At 41.6% G+C, this 14668-nt stretch overlaps 1 protein-coding gene across 7 annotated transcripts in view; it reads left to right on the plus strand.

Annotated features, from left to right (window-relative positions):
• Positions 1 to 13960, plus strand: part of CCDC191 (coiled-coil domain containing 191) — a 103840-nt gene extending 89880 nt beyond the window's left edge. For 3 of the 7 annotated variants that reach the window (XM_060150573.1, XM_060150578.1, XM_060150579.1), the window contains 3 exons: positions 508 to 660; positions 1194 to 1339; positions 12748 to 13960. In XM_060150573.1, coding sequence (XP_060006556.1) covers positions 508 to 660; positions 1194 to 1339; positions 12748 to 12892 — 444 coding nt within the window. In that variant the 3' untranslated portion in view covers positions 12893 to 13960. Of the gene's footprint in view, positions 1 to 507; positions 661 to 1193; positions 1344 to 2483; positions 2812 to 12747 lie in introns of those variants that run through there. The other 4 variants (XM_060150574.1, XM_060150575.1, XM_060150576.1 and 1 more) reach the window with 4 other exon arrangements.
• The last annotated feature ends 708 nt before the right edge of the window (positions 13961 to 14668 follow it).

The following is a 14668-nucleotide window of genomic DNA, read 5'->3' on the forward strand; positions in this document are numbered from 1 at the left end:
CCAAATGGTTTGTGGTTTATTGATAATGTCTAAATTTCAGTGCTAGTGACAGCTCCTTCTACAAAACTAATTGAAAGTATTGGCATTTCCTCAATTAGACAGTGGTTAAGCACATAATAAAGAGAGGTTTGTTATGCAGTTGCTGCCCAAGCTCCAGGAGAAGGAACCAAGAATGTTGCCGCCCATGCACTTTAAAGCTCAGTGCGAGCGACAAAATGGTTTTGGAGGTTGTTTGTTCCATTTCCTGAATAACCAGCCAGTCACTGTGGTCTTCGGGGAGTCAGCATTGAAAGGCTATGCATGATGTGAATCTAAAGTCCCCATGTAATACAGTAGTACAGTCAGTAGTCAAAGCTTGTAGGACACAGGTGAATGTCCGTAAGATGATTCTCTCTAGTAACTGCCTGTATGTGGTTTACGGCATCCCTTGCCAAGGTGATGTGTATTTCCTTAAATGATTTAACATGTAAGGAATAATTCCCTTTTCTCATTTAAAAAACTGTCCAGGTGGCCAAAGGACATCACTCTTTGGCCCTACAGAGGAAATGCCTGCTGACCTGGTTCCAGTGGAGTCGGGAAAGCCTGGCTAGGAAGATGGCCAAAGCTGATCAATTTTATTCCCAAATATTACTTAGGAGAGTCATCCGGAGCTGGCTACAGGTAAGGCCCCAACGAAGGGAGTGTTAAATACATGTCTCTGCCCAACCCCATGTAAGAAACTTAGGTGCACTCCAGATGTCAACAGTCATTATGTTTTTTTCAAGAACAATATAGAAGAGGCAATTCAATTCACTGCTTTGAAATGAATTTGAAAATGTCAGCGTTTTGTTAGTATAAAATCTTAAGCACGTTTCTTTTCACATACAGAGTATCCCTATAAACTGTAATGTGTCATTACATCAGCTTTTTTTATACTAATTTTTTCTTTCTTGTCCCATAATTGCTCAAGTGGTTTTACTAGAAACCTACGCCCTCAGTCTTATAACTGTTTCTATCCCTCTGATTCCATTTATTATCTTTTAATACCTTACAGAGGATATGGCCTTGGCTGCCACACCATCCTTTCTCCTTATGCCTCCAGTGTCCTTTGTTTTGTGTCTGGTTCGATTCTTTCTCTTTTGTACTGTTTATTTGCTTGAATTCTTTGTCTATGCTGTTATTTGTCTCACTTTTTTCCCTGTTCTCATCCCCAGTACCTGACTGACCTCGAGGAAGAAGTACAAACACTGTGTGTACATTTTCTTCAGAAGAAGATTTTCAGGGCCTGGTATAACGTGGTCAGGGAGGCCAGGATCGATTCCCAGAACAAGCACAAGGTTGCGGTGGAGCACAGTGACAGGTGAGGTTTTCATCTCTACGAAAATTCACTCAACTGATTTCACAATTGCTCTGCAATAGATTCTATGCCTGGAATGTTCTAAAAAGATAAGGTGGAGGCTAGGAGAGCTGGACACTCGGAGATACCCGGCAGGGGTGGGAGTCCCAGCTCGCCCCCTGACTGCATGGGTGAAGACAAAAGAGTAACCCCCTTGAACTCCAGGGTCCCCATCTTTAAAATGAGGAAGGGGAGGAGGATGCCTGCCCTCCCTTCCTCACAGGACCAGCAAGAGAATACAGTGAACTGTGCATATAGCTGATTCACTTTGCTATACAGTAGAAACTAACACCACGTTGTAAAGCAACTATACTCCAATAAAAATTTTTTTTAAAAGTGAATTTTGAAATACATGAAACACACCTAAACAGAGGTACTGTGTTCTTTGTCATAGTTTTTTCTTTAAGAAGTTCAATTTTTTTAAACATTATTTATTGTGAAATATAACACAAATATAGATGAGTGCTTAAATCCTATAAATACAGCTTAATGAACTATAAAGTGGACACCCCTATCACCACTCCTGAGGTTGAGAAGTAGGACACTGCTGGCCCCTAGAAGTCCCCACGGGCTCCTCCCCAATCACAGGTCCCACCCTTTCCTCCTGAAGGTACACTACTCTCCTGACCTTTATGAGAAACATTTCCTTGCACTTCTTTTTATTGATACCTCCTAAGTAAGCACCCTTCAAGACTTGGAACTTTATATAAGTAGAATCATACTGTATGTCATATTAATATTTATAATACAGTGATGACATTTAATTCAGTGTCTTTGGGGAATAAGGTATCCCATATAAGTATGCTTTTTCTCTGTTTTATAACTTTAAGCATTTTGGATAAAAATGTTCTAAATTTCATGATGCCCTTCCCTTGGAGAGTAAATAAACGATCTGTCCTTTTTTGGTGATTTAATGTCATTCCTTAGGAGCACCAGTTAATGTGGTGGGCATAAGCCTCCAGGTTCTGAGGTGTGAAGACTATTGTGAAGGTGTAGAAGTGTCCCTTTTCTCACTATATCAATTCACTTTTGGTTGCTTTGTTTTCATTTGTGTGTATGTGTGTACGTGTCTGGTTTTTTATAAGTGTTTCTATCTTGTTGCCAGTAGGGTGCCCACCTCCAGCAAAACCTGCTCATCCTTGTTTAATTTACAGGTACTAAAATCTGTGGGCAGAAAACATAAGCAAGTTGATTCTAATTTTGTCTAAAATAAATAGGTAATGAATGAGGGTATTCAGAGGACTTGCCTTTGAAGAAGTGCTCGCATTTGAAACCTCCCTATTCCTCTTTTATAAAATGAGAATAACCGCAGAACCTGTCTTACAGCGTTGTTGTGAGGACTAAACAAGGTAACATAGGACCTCAGTTAATGTACTGCTTGGCCCAAAATAATGGCTATTGTTTTGTTTATTGTCATTGTTAATGTATTACTATTAAATACCCTTTTTGTCCGCCTTTGTTTTCTGTTTCTCAGCTGCCAAAAACAGACTGAGAGATTCACTGGGACAGCTGCCTTATGTGACACAGGGCAGTAAGAGGGCTTTCACACATGCCATCTCATCTGATGGATGAGTATAGGCCAGAGGGGAGGGGGAAGATGTCAGGATTCTCATTTTCAAGCAAAGAAACTGAAGCTATGCTCAGGTCGATGAACTGCCCAAATAACAAATGGTGGAGCCGCTCAGGTCGATGAATTGCCCAAATAACAAGTGGTGGAGCCTGGACTCCAAATCAGGTTTTCTGGCTCCAAATCATCCTCTTCTTGCTAAGTCAGTCTTCTTCCCCATTCTTCTAATTCAATCTCATTTGTAAACTAACATACAATAGTAAGATATGGTCCTATTTAGGGTTTGAAGTTAGTTAGAAAATCAGTGTGTGAATCCATGCATTCAACAAGAAGTAAATTCTCAGCCAGAGTCCACTTGATGGAAGAGCATGGCTGTGACTTCATCTCTCCCCACTCTGCCCCTGTTCACCATGGTCCAGCCCCACTAGCCTCCCACAGTGTTCCTCAGACGGACAATGCTCACGTCTGTGTCACAGCTCTCACGTGACCCAGATCTCACCATTCAGGTTTCCACTCAGATGCACGCCACCTGCCTCCATTCTCGTCTATCCAATAACCTGCCCTATTGTCTTCACAGCACATAAGACTCTCTGAAATTGTCATTTACTGTTTATATGTTTATCGTCTCTCCCCATCACATCTTGCATACAACTGTATTCTCAGCATGACAGAGCCTAGTACATGGGTGTATGATAGATATTTGGTACACAAATAGATGCATTTTATGGCAGGAGTGACACTAATGGATCTTTTAAAAGGAACGTTAACACTTAAAAATTGATATTCAGAGTTCTTAATTTTATTTGAATGAAAGAATATTGTATAGAAAAGCTGTGGGTGAGAAACTGCAGTACCACTGAAAAGATGATTCCTAGTAAGACCATGAAGTTTAATTCTGCATATCTATATCACTTCTAGGTGTATATAATTTGTAATTGGATATAGATTTATAATGTTACAAATCTGGTATTTTTTATATACATGGCAGGACTAAGAGATGTCTCCAGACCTAAGTCTCTCATTGTCAGCAGTTACTGTGTAGTTCTGCAATTAGAGCTCAGCTATGCACTTGGCCAGTTCTTCTCAGCCAAACTAGTACTTCTTATATGTCTGGTATTGCCTTGATACTGTAGTTCTTAACCACTTTGGAATCATAGACCCCTGTGAGGTAGTAATGGAAGTCGCAGACCTGCTCTACAGAAAATGCACATATGCACATTACATACAACTTCACACAAAATGTCAAGGAGTTGGTGGACCTCAGGTGAATAGATATAGGTAGGTAGATAGATGTACATAGGTAGGTAGGTAGGTAGGTAGATAGAGACTACAAATAAGCACCAAACCAGTGATTGTGCCCATGTGCTTTAGGAGTTCAGAGGAAGGAAGATAAATGCAGGCACAAGGACGATCTAGGAAGATTCCCCCAGGGGGCAGAGCATTTCAGTCAGGATAGAACAGTAGGAGCTAAAATGTAGAAGTCAGAAAATGGGAGCGTAGCCAGAAGAAAGTTGTGAACAGCACGTGAGAGTGGGAGATAGACAGGGGTAAGGACTGTGAGTGGGTCATATAGCCGAGTACAGGAAGCTATAAATGGTGGACTGGATGGATGAAAGAAGAAAGCAAATCAAGCAGCTCCACTCCTTGAAGGCTTTTTTTTAACTGAACAGTAATACCTCCACCAACAAAAAAATCAACATTATCAGAAGCATCAACCAACCATGAGCCATAAAACTAATGGGGACTGAAATGCATTCTAGGGGGGCTTCATTAGAAGGTCATGAAGCCAGAATAAGTACCATCTATGCCTCTACTTGTGAAAATATAAACTTAGCTATTCTTGCCTCTGCCTTTACTCAAGACATGCCCTCTTCTAGGAATGCCTTTTCTTTGCCTAGGAGGGATCAAGATGGCGGAGCAGGAGGACATGGAGCTCACCTCTCCCCACAAGCACATCAAAAATACGTCTACGGGCTTCCCTGGTGGCGCAGTGGTTGGGGGTCCGCCTGCCGATGCAGGGGACGCGGGTTCGTGCCCCGGTGGGAACGATCCCACATGCCGCGGAGCGGCTGGGCCCGTGAGCCATGGCCACTGAGCCTGTGCATCCGGAGCCTGTGCTCCGCAACGGGAGAGGCCACAACAGTGAGAGGCCCGCGTACCGCAAAAAAAAAAAAAAAAAGTCTACATATGGAACGATTGTCACAGAAAACTAACTAGAAACTGGCAGAAGAACTCTGTACAACCAAAGCTGCAAGAAAGATCTCCGCTTAACCGCGTGGGGCAGAAAAAAGGCATCAGATTGGGACCTGTGTCCCTGGGAGGGATCTGAAAGGAGAAGGTCCACATGGGCAGACCCTTACCCTGGGGAGTGAGCAGGCCAAGCCACAGTCTGAGTGTTCAGTCCTGGGACCCTGAACGGAGGAGACAAGCCCCTTTGGCTGCTGGGAGAACTGCTGGGACAGATAGAAGAGCTGCAGAAGCCTAACTCGACTCACAAGGAGTGCACACAAGTTGGCTTGCAACAGCCAGGGCAGAGAGAGCCTTGCACTGGTGGCTGCTGCCTCACCAGAATCCCTAACCCAAACGGGGCAAACACCCCTGCTCTGTTCACTCCACACCACAGTCTGGTGTGAGATCAGGGTCAACCGGGCCATAGGAAAAGACTCAGTCTAGCTACACAGAGACAGCCCCGGGGGGGCCTGGGTTTTGATCTAGGTGGGGTGGCAGCAGCCACTGTCAGCGGGCAGCACCCCAGGAGCAGGCAGTGGTTCATACCCCAGCTGAGCAAACACTCCCCACCCCCATCCACACTGCAGCTTGGTGCAGGATCTGGGGCAGACAGGCCCAGGGAGAAGGCTTGACCTAGCTGCTCAGAGACAGCCCTGGGGGACTGGGCTGTGATCCAGGTGGGGCACCGGCGACCACTGTCAGAGCTCGTTCCAGCAGCACCACAGGAGCACCCGGCCCCGCCCACCCCACAGCACAGCTCAATGCTGGGTCTGGGGGAGATCGGTCCTATAAGAAGGCTGCCACAGAGGCAGCCCAGATCTCAGGCGGCAGCACAGCCACCTCAGTCCCCGCAGCCACAGTGCCCTGACCCCCAGCCCCAGCCTAGCAAATGCCCCGGCCCTGCCCACTCCACACCACAGCCTTGCACTCGATCTGGGACAAACACAGCAGGGGAAGAGATGTGACCCTGGGCTGCGTCTGAGCAGAGCTGACGTCACCTACTTAGGCGGCACATTGGTGCTCTGTAAGTGCACGAGCCCCAGTTCCTTCAGCACTCCCCACCTTTGGGGCAGAGCATGCACTCAAGGGTAATGGAGCCTGATCAAGCCTGACCCTCAGAGCTTCTGCTGCAGCAACTGGGAACCTGACAAGGTGGTGACTGCCACTGAGCAGAGAGGAAGTCCTGCCTCACACCCTGCACAGGATTTAGATCCCCCAACACCAACCACACCCCTATCAGAGTGACAACGGCCAGTACACCCTGAGGACAGACATGGCTGGTGTCCATATCAAAACCAGCCCTCACACCAAAAACATTGGACATACACAGTCTACACAGGGATGCTCTCACATAGAAACACTCCTTCAAGACCAAAATAGATAACTGTTTCTCCTAAATTCATGGAGACAGAGAAACTTAACTAAAATGAAAAGCAGAGGAACTACTCCCAATTAAAAGAGCAAGAGAAATCCCCTAAAATAAAAAATAATGAAACAGAGCTCACCAGTCTACCAGAACTCGAGTTCAAAAAGGTAATAATCAAAATGCTAACTGAATTAAGAAAGATTATCAATATAAACACAGATCACTGTAACAAGGAACTAGAAACTAAAAAAATGAACCAAAGATAATTCAATTTCCAAGATAAAAAGCAATCTGGAAGCAACGGATAGCTGACTGAATGATGCAGATGAACAAATAAGTGATCTGGAAGACAGAATAATGGAAATCACCCAATCAGAACAGCAGACCACTATGGAGAACAGTATGGAGGTTCCTTAAAAAACTAAAAATAGAACTACCATATGACCCAGCAATCCCACTACTGGGCATATGCCCTGAGAAAACCATAATTCAAAAAGAGTCATGTACCACAATGTCCATTGCAGCTGTATTTACGATAGTCAGGACATGGAAGCAACCTAAGTGTCCATCGACAGACGAATGGATAAAGAAGATGTGCACATATATACAATGGAATATTACTCAGCCATAAAAAGAAATGAAATTGAGTTATTTGTAGTGAGGTGGTTGGACCTAGAGACTGTCATAAGAGTGAAGTAAGTCAGAAAGAGAAAAACAAATACTGTATGCTAACACATATATATGGAATAAAAAAAAAAAGTGGTTCTGAAGAACCTAGGGGCAGGACAGGAATAAAGATGCAGACATAGAGAATGGACTTGAGGACACGGGGAGGGGGAAGGGTAAGCTGGGACAAAGTGAGAGAGTGGCATGGACATATATACATTATCTAATGTAAAATAGATATCTAGTGGGAAGCAGCTGCATAGCACAGGGAGATCAGTTCAGTGCTTTGTGTCCACCTAGAGGGGTGGGATAGGGAGGGTGGGAGGGAGACACAAGAGGGAGGAGATATGGGGATATATGTATATCTATAGCTGATTCACTTTGTTATACAGCAGAAACTAACACACCATTGTAAAGCAATTATACTCCAACAAAGATGTTAAATAATAATAATAATACTTATTGGGCAGGCCAAAAAGTACCTTCAGTTTTTTAAGTAAAAATAAAAGACACATTTTTCATTTTCACCCAGAACTTTATTGAACAACATATTCACCCTTTTGTTCCACTACCTCCTACCATTTTTCAGGCAACTTCATAATTCCATCTTCCCAAAACTTTTTATCTTTTTTGAGCAAAGAACTGTTCCAGGTGCCTTTTACAGTCTTCCAGGGAACTGAAATTTTTTCCATTAAGAGAATTTTGTAAAGACCGAAATAAATGGAAATCCGAAGGTGCAATGTCTGCTAAATATGGCAGATGAATCAGAACTTCCCAGCCAAGCTGCAACAGTTTTTGCCAGGTCATCAAAGAAACATGTGGTCTTGCGTTATCCTGATGGAAGATTATGCGTTTTCTTTTGACTAATTCTGGATGCTTTTTGTTGAGTGCTGCTTTCAGTTGGTCTGATTGGGAGCAGAACTTGTTGGAATTAATCGTTTGGTTTTCCAGAAGGAGCTCATAATAGAGGACTCCCTTCCAATCCCACCATATACACAACATCACCTTCTGGCTGAAAGCCAGCTTTTGGTGTGGTTGGTGGCGGTTCATTTCACATTGTTGTACAGTATCCACTTTTCATCGCCCGTCACAATTTGTTTTAAAAACGGAACGTTTTCATTACATTTCAGTAGAGAATATCACGTGGAAACGTGGTCAGGAAGGTTTTTTTTCACTTAACTTATGTGGAATCCAAACATCAAAGCAATGAACGTAACCAAGCTGGGGCAAATGATTTTCAACACTTGATTTGGATATTTTGAGTATGTCAGCTCTCTCCCGCGTGGTATAGCATTGATTGTTCTTAATTATTGTTTCAATTTGATTGCTATCAACTTCAACTGGTCTACCCAACCGTGGAGCAACAGCCAGCGAGAAATCTCCAGCAGGAAACCTCACCACTTTTGACACATTCGACCAGTCACAGCACCTTCTCCATACACTGCCCAAATCTTTTTGTGCATTTCAGTTGCTTTTTTACCTTTCTTGAAATAATAAAGCATAAAATGCCAAAAATGTTGTTTTTCTTCCATCTTTCATATTAAAATGGCTACATAAAAATTCACCAATTTTTATGTCTTTTTTTAAATGCATGCTGATATGACAGCTGTCACATACAATCTAACAAAATTGTTTCGAATGAAGTTAAAGACAAGTAAGTGCTACTAGAGCCATCTTATGGAAAAAACCAAACGAACCTATTGGCCCACCCACTAAAATGGCAAAAGTTAAAGAGAGGATTCTAAAGGCAGCAAGAGAAAAACAAAGAGTTATTTACAAGGGAACCCTCATAACGCTATCAGCTGATTTCTCTGCAGAAACTCTGTAGGCCAGAAGGAAGTGGCGTGATATATTCAACGTTCTGAAAGGGAAAAACCTGCAACCTAGGATGCTCTATCCAGCAGGATTATCATTTAGAATAGAAGAAGAGAGAAAGAATTTCTCAAACAGGCAAAAACTAAAAGAATTCAGCAATACCAAACCTAACCTAAAAGAAAGGTTGAAGGGTCTTCCTTAAATGGAAAGAAGAATCCATAGGAAAGGGAAAATCCCAATAGGAAGAGCAAATATATAGTTAAGGACTGAAGATCACTCAAATAAGCCAGTACATAGATTAAAAAACAATGAAAAAATTATAAGAGATTATAATTACAGTAAACAATAAAAGGATAAGCATGAAGATGTAAAGTAGGACATCGAAATCACAAAACGTGGGGGAGGAGAGTATAAAAATGTAGATATCTTTTAGAATGTGTTTGAACTTGAATGACCATCAGTTTAAAGCAAGTAGACGTATTTATGGGTCAACATACTTTAATTCCATGTTAACCACAAATAAAAAACATACAATAGATTCACAAAAAGAAAGGAATCAAGCATATACTACAAAAGAAAATCATCAAACTACAAAAGTAAAAGCAAGAAGAAGAAATGAACAAAGAAGAACTAGAAAAACAATTGGAAAACAAGGATTAAAATGGCAATAAGTACATACGTATCAATAATTAATTTAAATGCTGATAGACTAAATGCTCTGATCAAAAGACATAGAGTGACAGACTGGATAAACAACCAAGAACCTGCAATATGCTGCCTAAAAAGAAACTCACTTCAGGGCAAAAGACACAGACTGAAAGTAAGGGCAGCAAATGGAAACAAGAAAGTGGGGGTAGCAATACTCATATCAGACAAAATAGAGAACTTGGATTCATTCCAGGGTCACAAGGATGGTTCAGCATATGCAAATCAATCAATGTGATACACCACATTACCAAAAGGAACAACAAACCACATCATCTCAATAGATGCAGAAAAAGCATTAACAAAATTCAACATCCATTCGTGATAGAAACTCTCACCAAAGTGGGTACAGAGGGAACATATCTCAACACAATAAAGGCCACTTATGACAAATCCACAGCCAATACAATACTCAACAGTGAAAAGCTGAAAGCCTTCCCACTAAATTCAGGAACAAGACAAGGATGCTCACTCTCACCACTTCTATCCAACACAGTATTGGAAGTCCTAGCCACAGCAATCAGACAAGAAAAATAAATAAAAGGTATCCACATTGGAGGGGAAGGGGTAAAAGTGTCACTATTTGCAGATGACATGATACTCTATATAGAGAACCCTAAGTCTCCACACAAAACTATTAGAACTAATAAATGAATTCAGCAAGGTAGCAGGATACAAAATTAATATACAGAAGTCTGTTGCATTTCTTTACACTAATAATGAAATACCAGAAAGTTTAAAAACTATCCCATTTAAAATCACATCAAGGGACTTCCCTGGTGGTCCAGTGGTAAAGAATCCGCTTTCCAACGAAGGGGAGGTGGGTTCGATCCCTGGTCGGGGAATTAAGATCCCACGTGCTGAGGGGCAGCTAAGCCCATACACCACAACTACTGAGCCCGCGTGCTGCAAACTACAGAGCCCACGCAGTCTGGAACCCGCGTGCCACAACTAGAGAGAAGACTGTGTGCCACAACGAAAGACCCCACATGCCGCAACAAAGATCCTGCATGCCGAAACTAAGACTCAGTGCAGCCAGAAAAGACCCAACACAGCCAAAAAAGACCCAATGCAGCCAAAAAATAATAATAAAAATAAATAAATAAAATAAAATCGCATCAAAAAATAAAATATGTAGGAACAAAATTATCCAAGGAGGTGAAAGACCTACATGCTGAAAAGTACAAAACATTGATAAAGGAAACTGAAGATGACTCAAGGAAATGGAAAGCTATCCTGTGCTCTTGGATTGGAAGAATTAACATTGTTAAAATGGCCACACTATCCAAAGCAATCTACAGATTTAATGTGATCCCTATTAAAATACCCATGACATTTTTTACAGAAGTAGAATAATACTAAAATTTATATGGAACCACAGAAGACCCAGAATTGCCAGAGCAATTTTGAGAAAAATGAACAAAGCTGGAGGTATAACCCTCGCAGACTTCAGACAATACTACAAAGCTACAGTAATCAAAACAATGTAGTATTGGCACAAAAAACAGACTTACAGATCAATGGAACACAATAGAGAGCTCAGAAACAAACCCATGCACCTATAGTCAATTAATCTACAACAAAGGAGGCAAGAATATACAATGGAGAAAAGACAGTCTCTTCAACAAATGGTGTTGGGAAAGCTGGACAGCTACATGTAAATCAATGAAATTAGAACATTCCCTCACACTGTATACAAAAGTAAACTCAAAATGGTTTAAAGGCCTAAAGGTAAGACATGACACCATGAAACCTCCTAGAAGAGAACACAGGCAAAACATTCTTTGACATAAATCGTAGCAAAGTTTTCTTAGATCAGTTTCCCAAGGCAAAAGAAATAAAAGCAAAAATTAACCAATGGGAACTAATCAAACTTGAAAGCTTTTGCACAGCAAGGGAAACCATCAACAAAACAAAAAGACAATGGACAGAATGGGAGAAAATATTTGAAAATGATGTGACCGACAAGGGCATAATATCCAAAACAACCAGCTCATGCAACTCAATAAGAGAAAAACCAAAACAACCCAATCCAAAAAAGGGCAGAAGACCTAAATAGACGTTTTTCCAAAGAAGACATACAGATGCCCAACAGGCACATGAAGAGACGCTCAGCATCGCTAATTATTAGAGAAATGCAAATCAAAGCTACAAGATGTCACCTCACACTAGTCAGAATGACTATCATGAAAAGGTCTACAAATAATAAATGCTGGTGAGGGTGTGGAAAAAAGAGAACCGTTGTACACTGTCGGTGGGAATGTAAATTGGTGCATCCACTATGGAGAACAGTATGGAGGTTCCTTATGAAACTAAAAATACAGCTACCATACAATCCTGCAATCCCACTCCAGAAAAAAATGAAAATTCTAATTCAAAAAGATACATACATCCCAATGTTCATAGCAGCAATGTTCGTAATTTACAAAGCCAAGACATGGAAGCAACCCAAATGCCCATCAGCAGACAACTGGCTTAATATTTTTTTCCTCAACTAAAATTCAAGACCGTTGTTGGAGGTGAGGTTACCAGTGGGCTTTTTAAACAATTCACGTCCAAGCACCAGGACCTTGATGCTAATAACTGTGGCATGTGCTGCACGTGCTGCACGTGCTTTCCCAGCATCTCTACCTCCAGGACTTTGGCTGCTGGAGCCCTTGTTCCACTAGCCCTGCCTCACACACAAGGTGCAGGCTGTGGTCAGACCCCCTGAGGAGTACATCTCATGGCCTTCACTCAGAGGCCACCAGGTGCTCTGCTCAGATGTCACCTTCTCACAGAGGGTGACCTGTGATGGAAGACCACCTGATGCAAGAGAAAAATAACCCATTAGTCACTTCCATCCTCTTTTGTTGCTTTATTTTCTTTGCAGCATTCTTACTGTCTGAATCCCAATTGTGATTTCCATACCTTTCATATAACATTTTATTCACATAAGGATTACTTTTGTAAAGTTTGCAATTCAGTTAGCTGGAAAGTCAACTTTTCCATCGTATTTCACTGTTTTCCTTTTCATTCTTAAAGGAGGATTCTCTGGATCACATTTCAGACATGGAAGAAGTTTGCAAAATTTACGAAAGAGGAAAGAGGAAAAGAAGAAAGGCGAGAGCAGCTCCGTAGGAAGGTAGCTGAAATTCTTCCAGACTTCCAGATGCTCACACCGCTGTGACTCAGGTGTACAGCAATCAGATGCTCGGCCCGTGGGTAAGGAGTCCTTGGCGTGCCAGTGGCCACAGCCCAGTGCAGTGCTTGCAATGGGAATCTCCATCAGTCCGTGTGTGTGTGTGTGATCTCCACCCACCCACATAGGCGCGCATATATCTGATTTATGTTCTGTCACGTACTTCTTGGATCAACGAAATTATTTTGTGAATTTGTATTCCCTTCTTTGATATCTCCTAGGTTGCTAATCAGTCCGCTAACGCATTTATCACAGCAGGATCTTCCAAAGGAACAGTCTAGAGCTCTGCTGTTCAGATGTACCCTATGTATTTTTAGGATCATAAACTTTAAAAAGGACAAGTGTTTGCTTGCCTGAGACTGTGAAGAAAAATATGTCCTTATAGTTTAATGTGAACTGTTGACAAATGTAACTTTAATTAAATAGAAATTAAAAGTAGTGGGCACTTAGAAAAGGAGGGCCAGTCATCTGGTACCTTAGCATCAGCAACAGGCATCCTGCCAGACCCTGTCCTTTTTGCCCACCTGATGGAAAACCGTGGATCAAAAGGCATCCTAGGCAGCTGCTGCAAAGGGTAGCAGTGTATCCTGATTCCAGAGAATCCGGAGCACCAGAGATACTTCTCCTCAGTGCACTTTGCTAAGCATGAAGGGAAGTCCAAAAGCTAAAGGCTCTATCAAAGGCAGTCCAGCAATTTGTTCAAGTGTCTGCTTGTGCTCCCAACTGCAACTTCTACATAACACACTCGATCAGTCTTCCAGTCCTCAGCTCAGTTTGCTCTGTGTATCAAGGTCCTTATCTTGAATTCAAAGAATGTTTTAATGTTTAAGATGCTAAAGAATATGAAGACTGACAAGACACTCCTGTGAATTGTCTGAGAGAGTTGCCTGCTAGAAAAAAAGTTTTCATTACAAAACACATGCTCATTACAACAAATTCAGGCAGTAAATGCACACAGTAAAACGAGACAGTCCCTTGCAGCCCTGAGGTAACTACTATTATTTGATAAGCTGAAACTTTGACTTGGTAAAATAAAACGGTGTGTCGTTCAATAAATTCTGTTATTGCCTCTTACTTCCTAGAAGGGATATCTAGCTACACCACCTGCAAAATCACATATCCTTTCTCTATAGAAAATGTATTATGATTTACTCAGATATGACCAAACATACCATATTGAACTTTATTTCTTCCACAATGTCCCTGTTCCCACTCATCTTTTCCTTTAATATGATTATAAAATCATATCTAAAAACTTTTTAAGACTAATGGCCACTAAAGAAATGCGACTAGAAGTAACTCACAGTTAACCTCTTCTCATCTAAATCACTATCTGTCTTTACTTATCAATAGCACAGTTATAGAATATTGGCCGGTATCAGCCCCCAGAAATAAAATATCAATTTTATTTTAATGCCAAGCCAGTAGATAAGGAAGGGTGACTACCTCAAGTAAACCTGCCAGGGGCCTAAATAAATCCCATAAAGCTTAAGTTTCCTCTCTTAAGCTTTATTTCACCTCAAGCATCAATTAGAGATGGAGTCTTCAGCAGCCCATATTCTCATTGGGCCAGCGAGGACTTTTTAATCTACTTATAGAACCCTCTAAAGAGACACCGGGAAATAACTTAGAAAATGACCTCCTTAGTAAGTGACTTAGTAAATGACCTAACGTTTCTTGCTGCGCTCTCTTAAAGATATGATTTAAAGTGTTACTGCTGACAAAATGCCCAAATAAGCAGTATCCCTGGCCTACAAAACCAGA

Source organism: Lagenorhynchus albirostris, chromosome 5 (assembly GCF_949774975.1).
Source record: "Lagenorhynchus albirostris chromosome 5, mLagAlb1.1, whole genome shotgun sequence".
Classification (NCBI taxonomy): Eukaryota; Metazoa; Chordata; class Mammalia; order Artiodactyla; family Delphinidae; genus Lagenorhynchus; species Lagenorhynchus albirostris.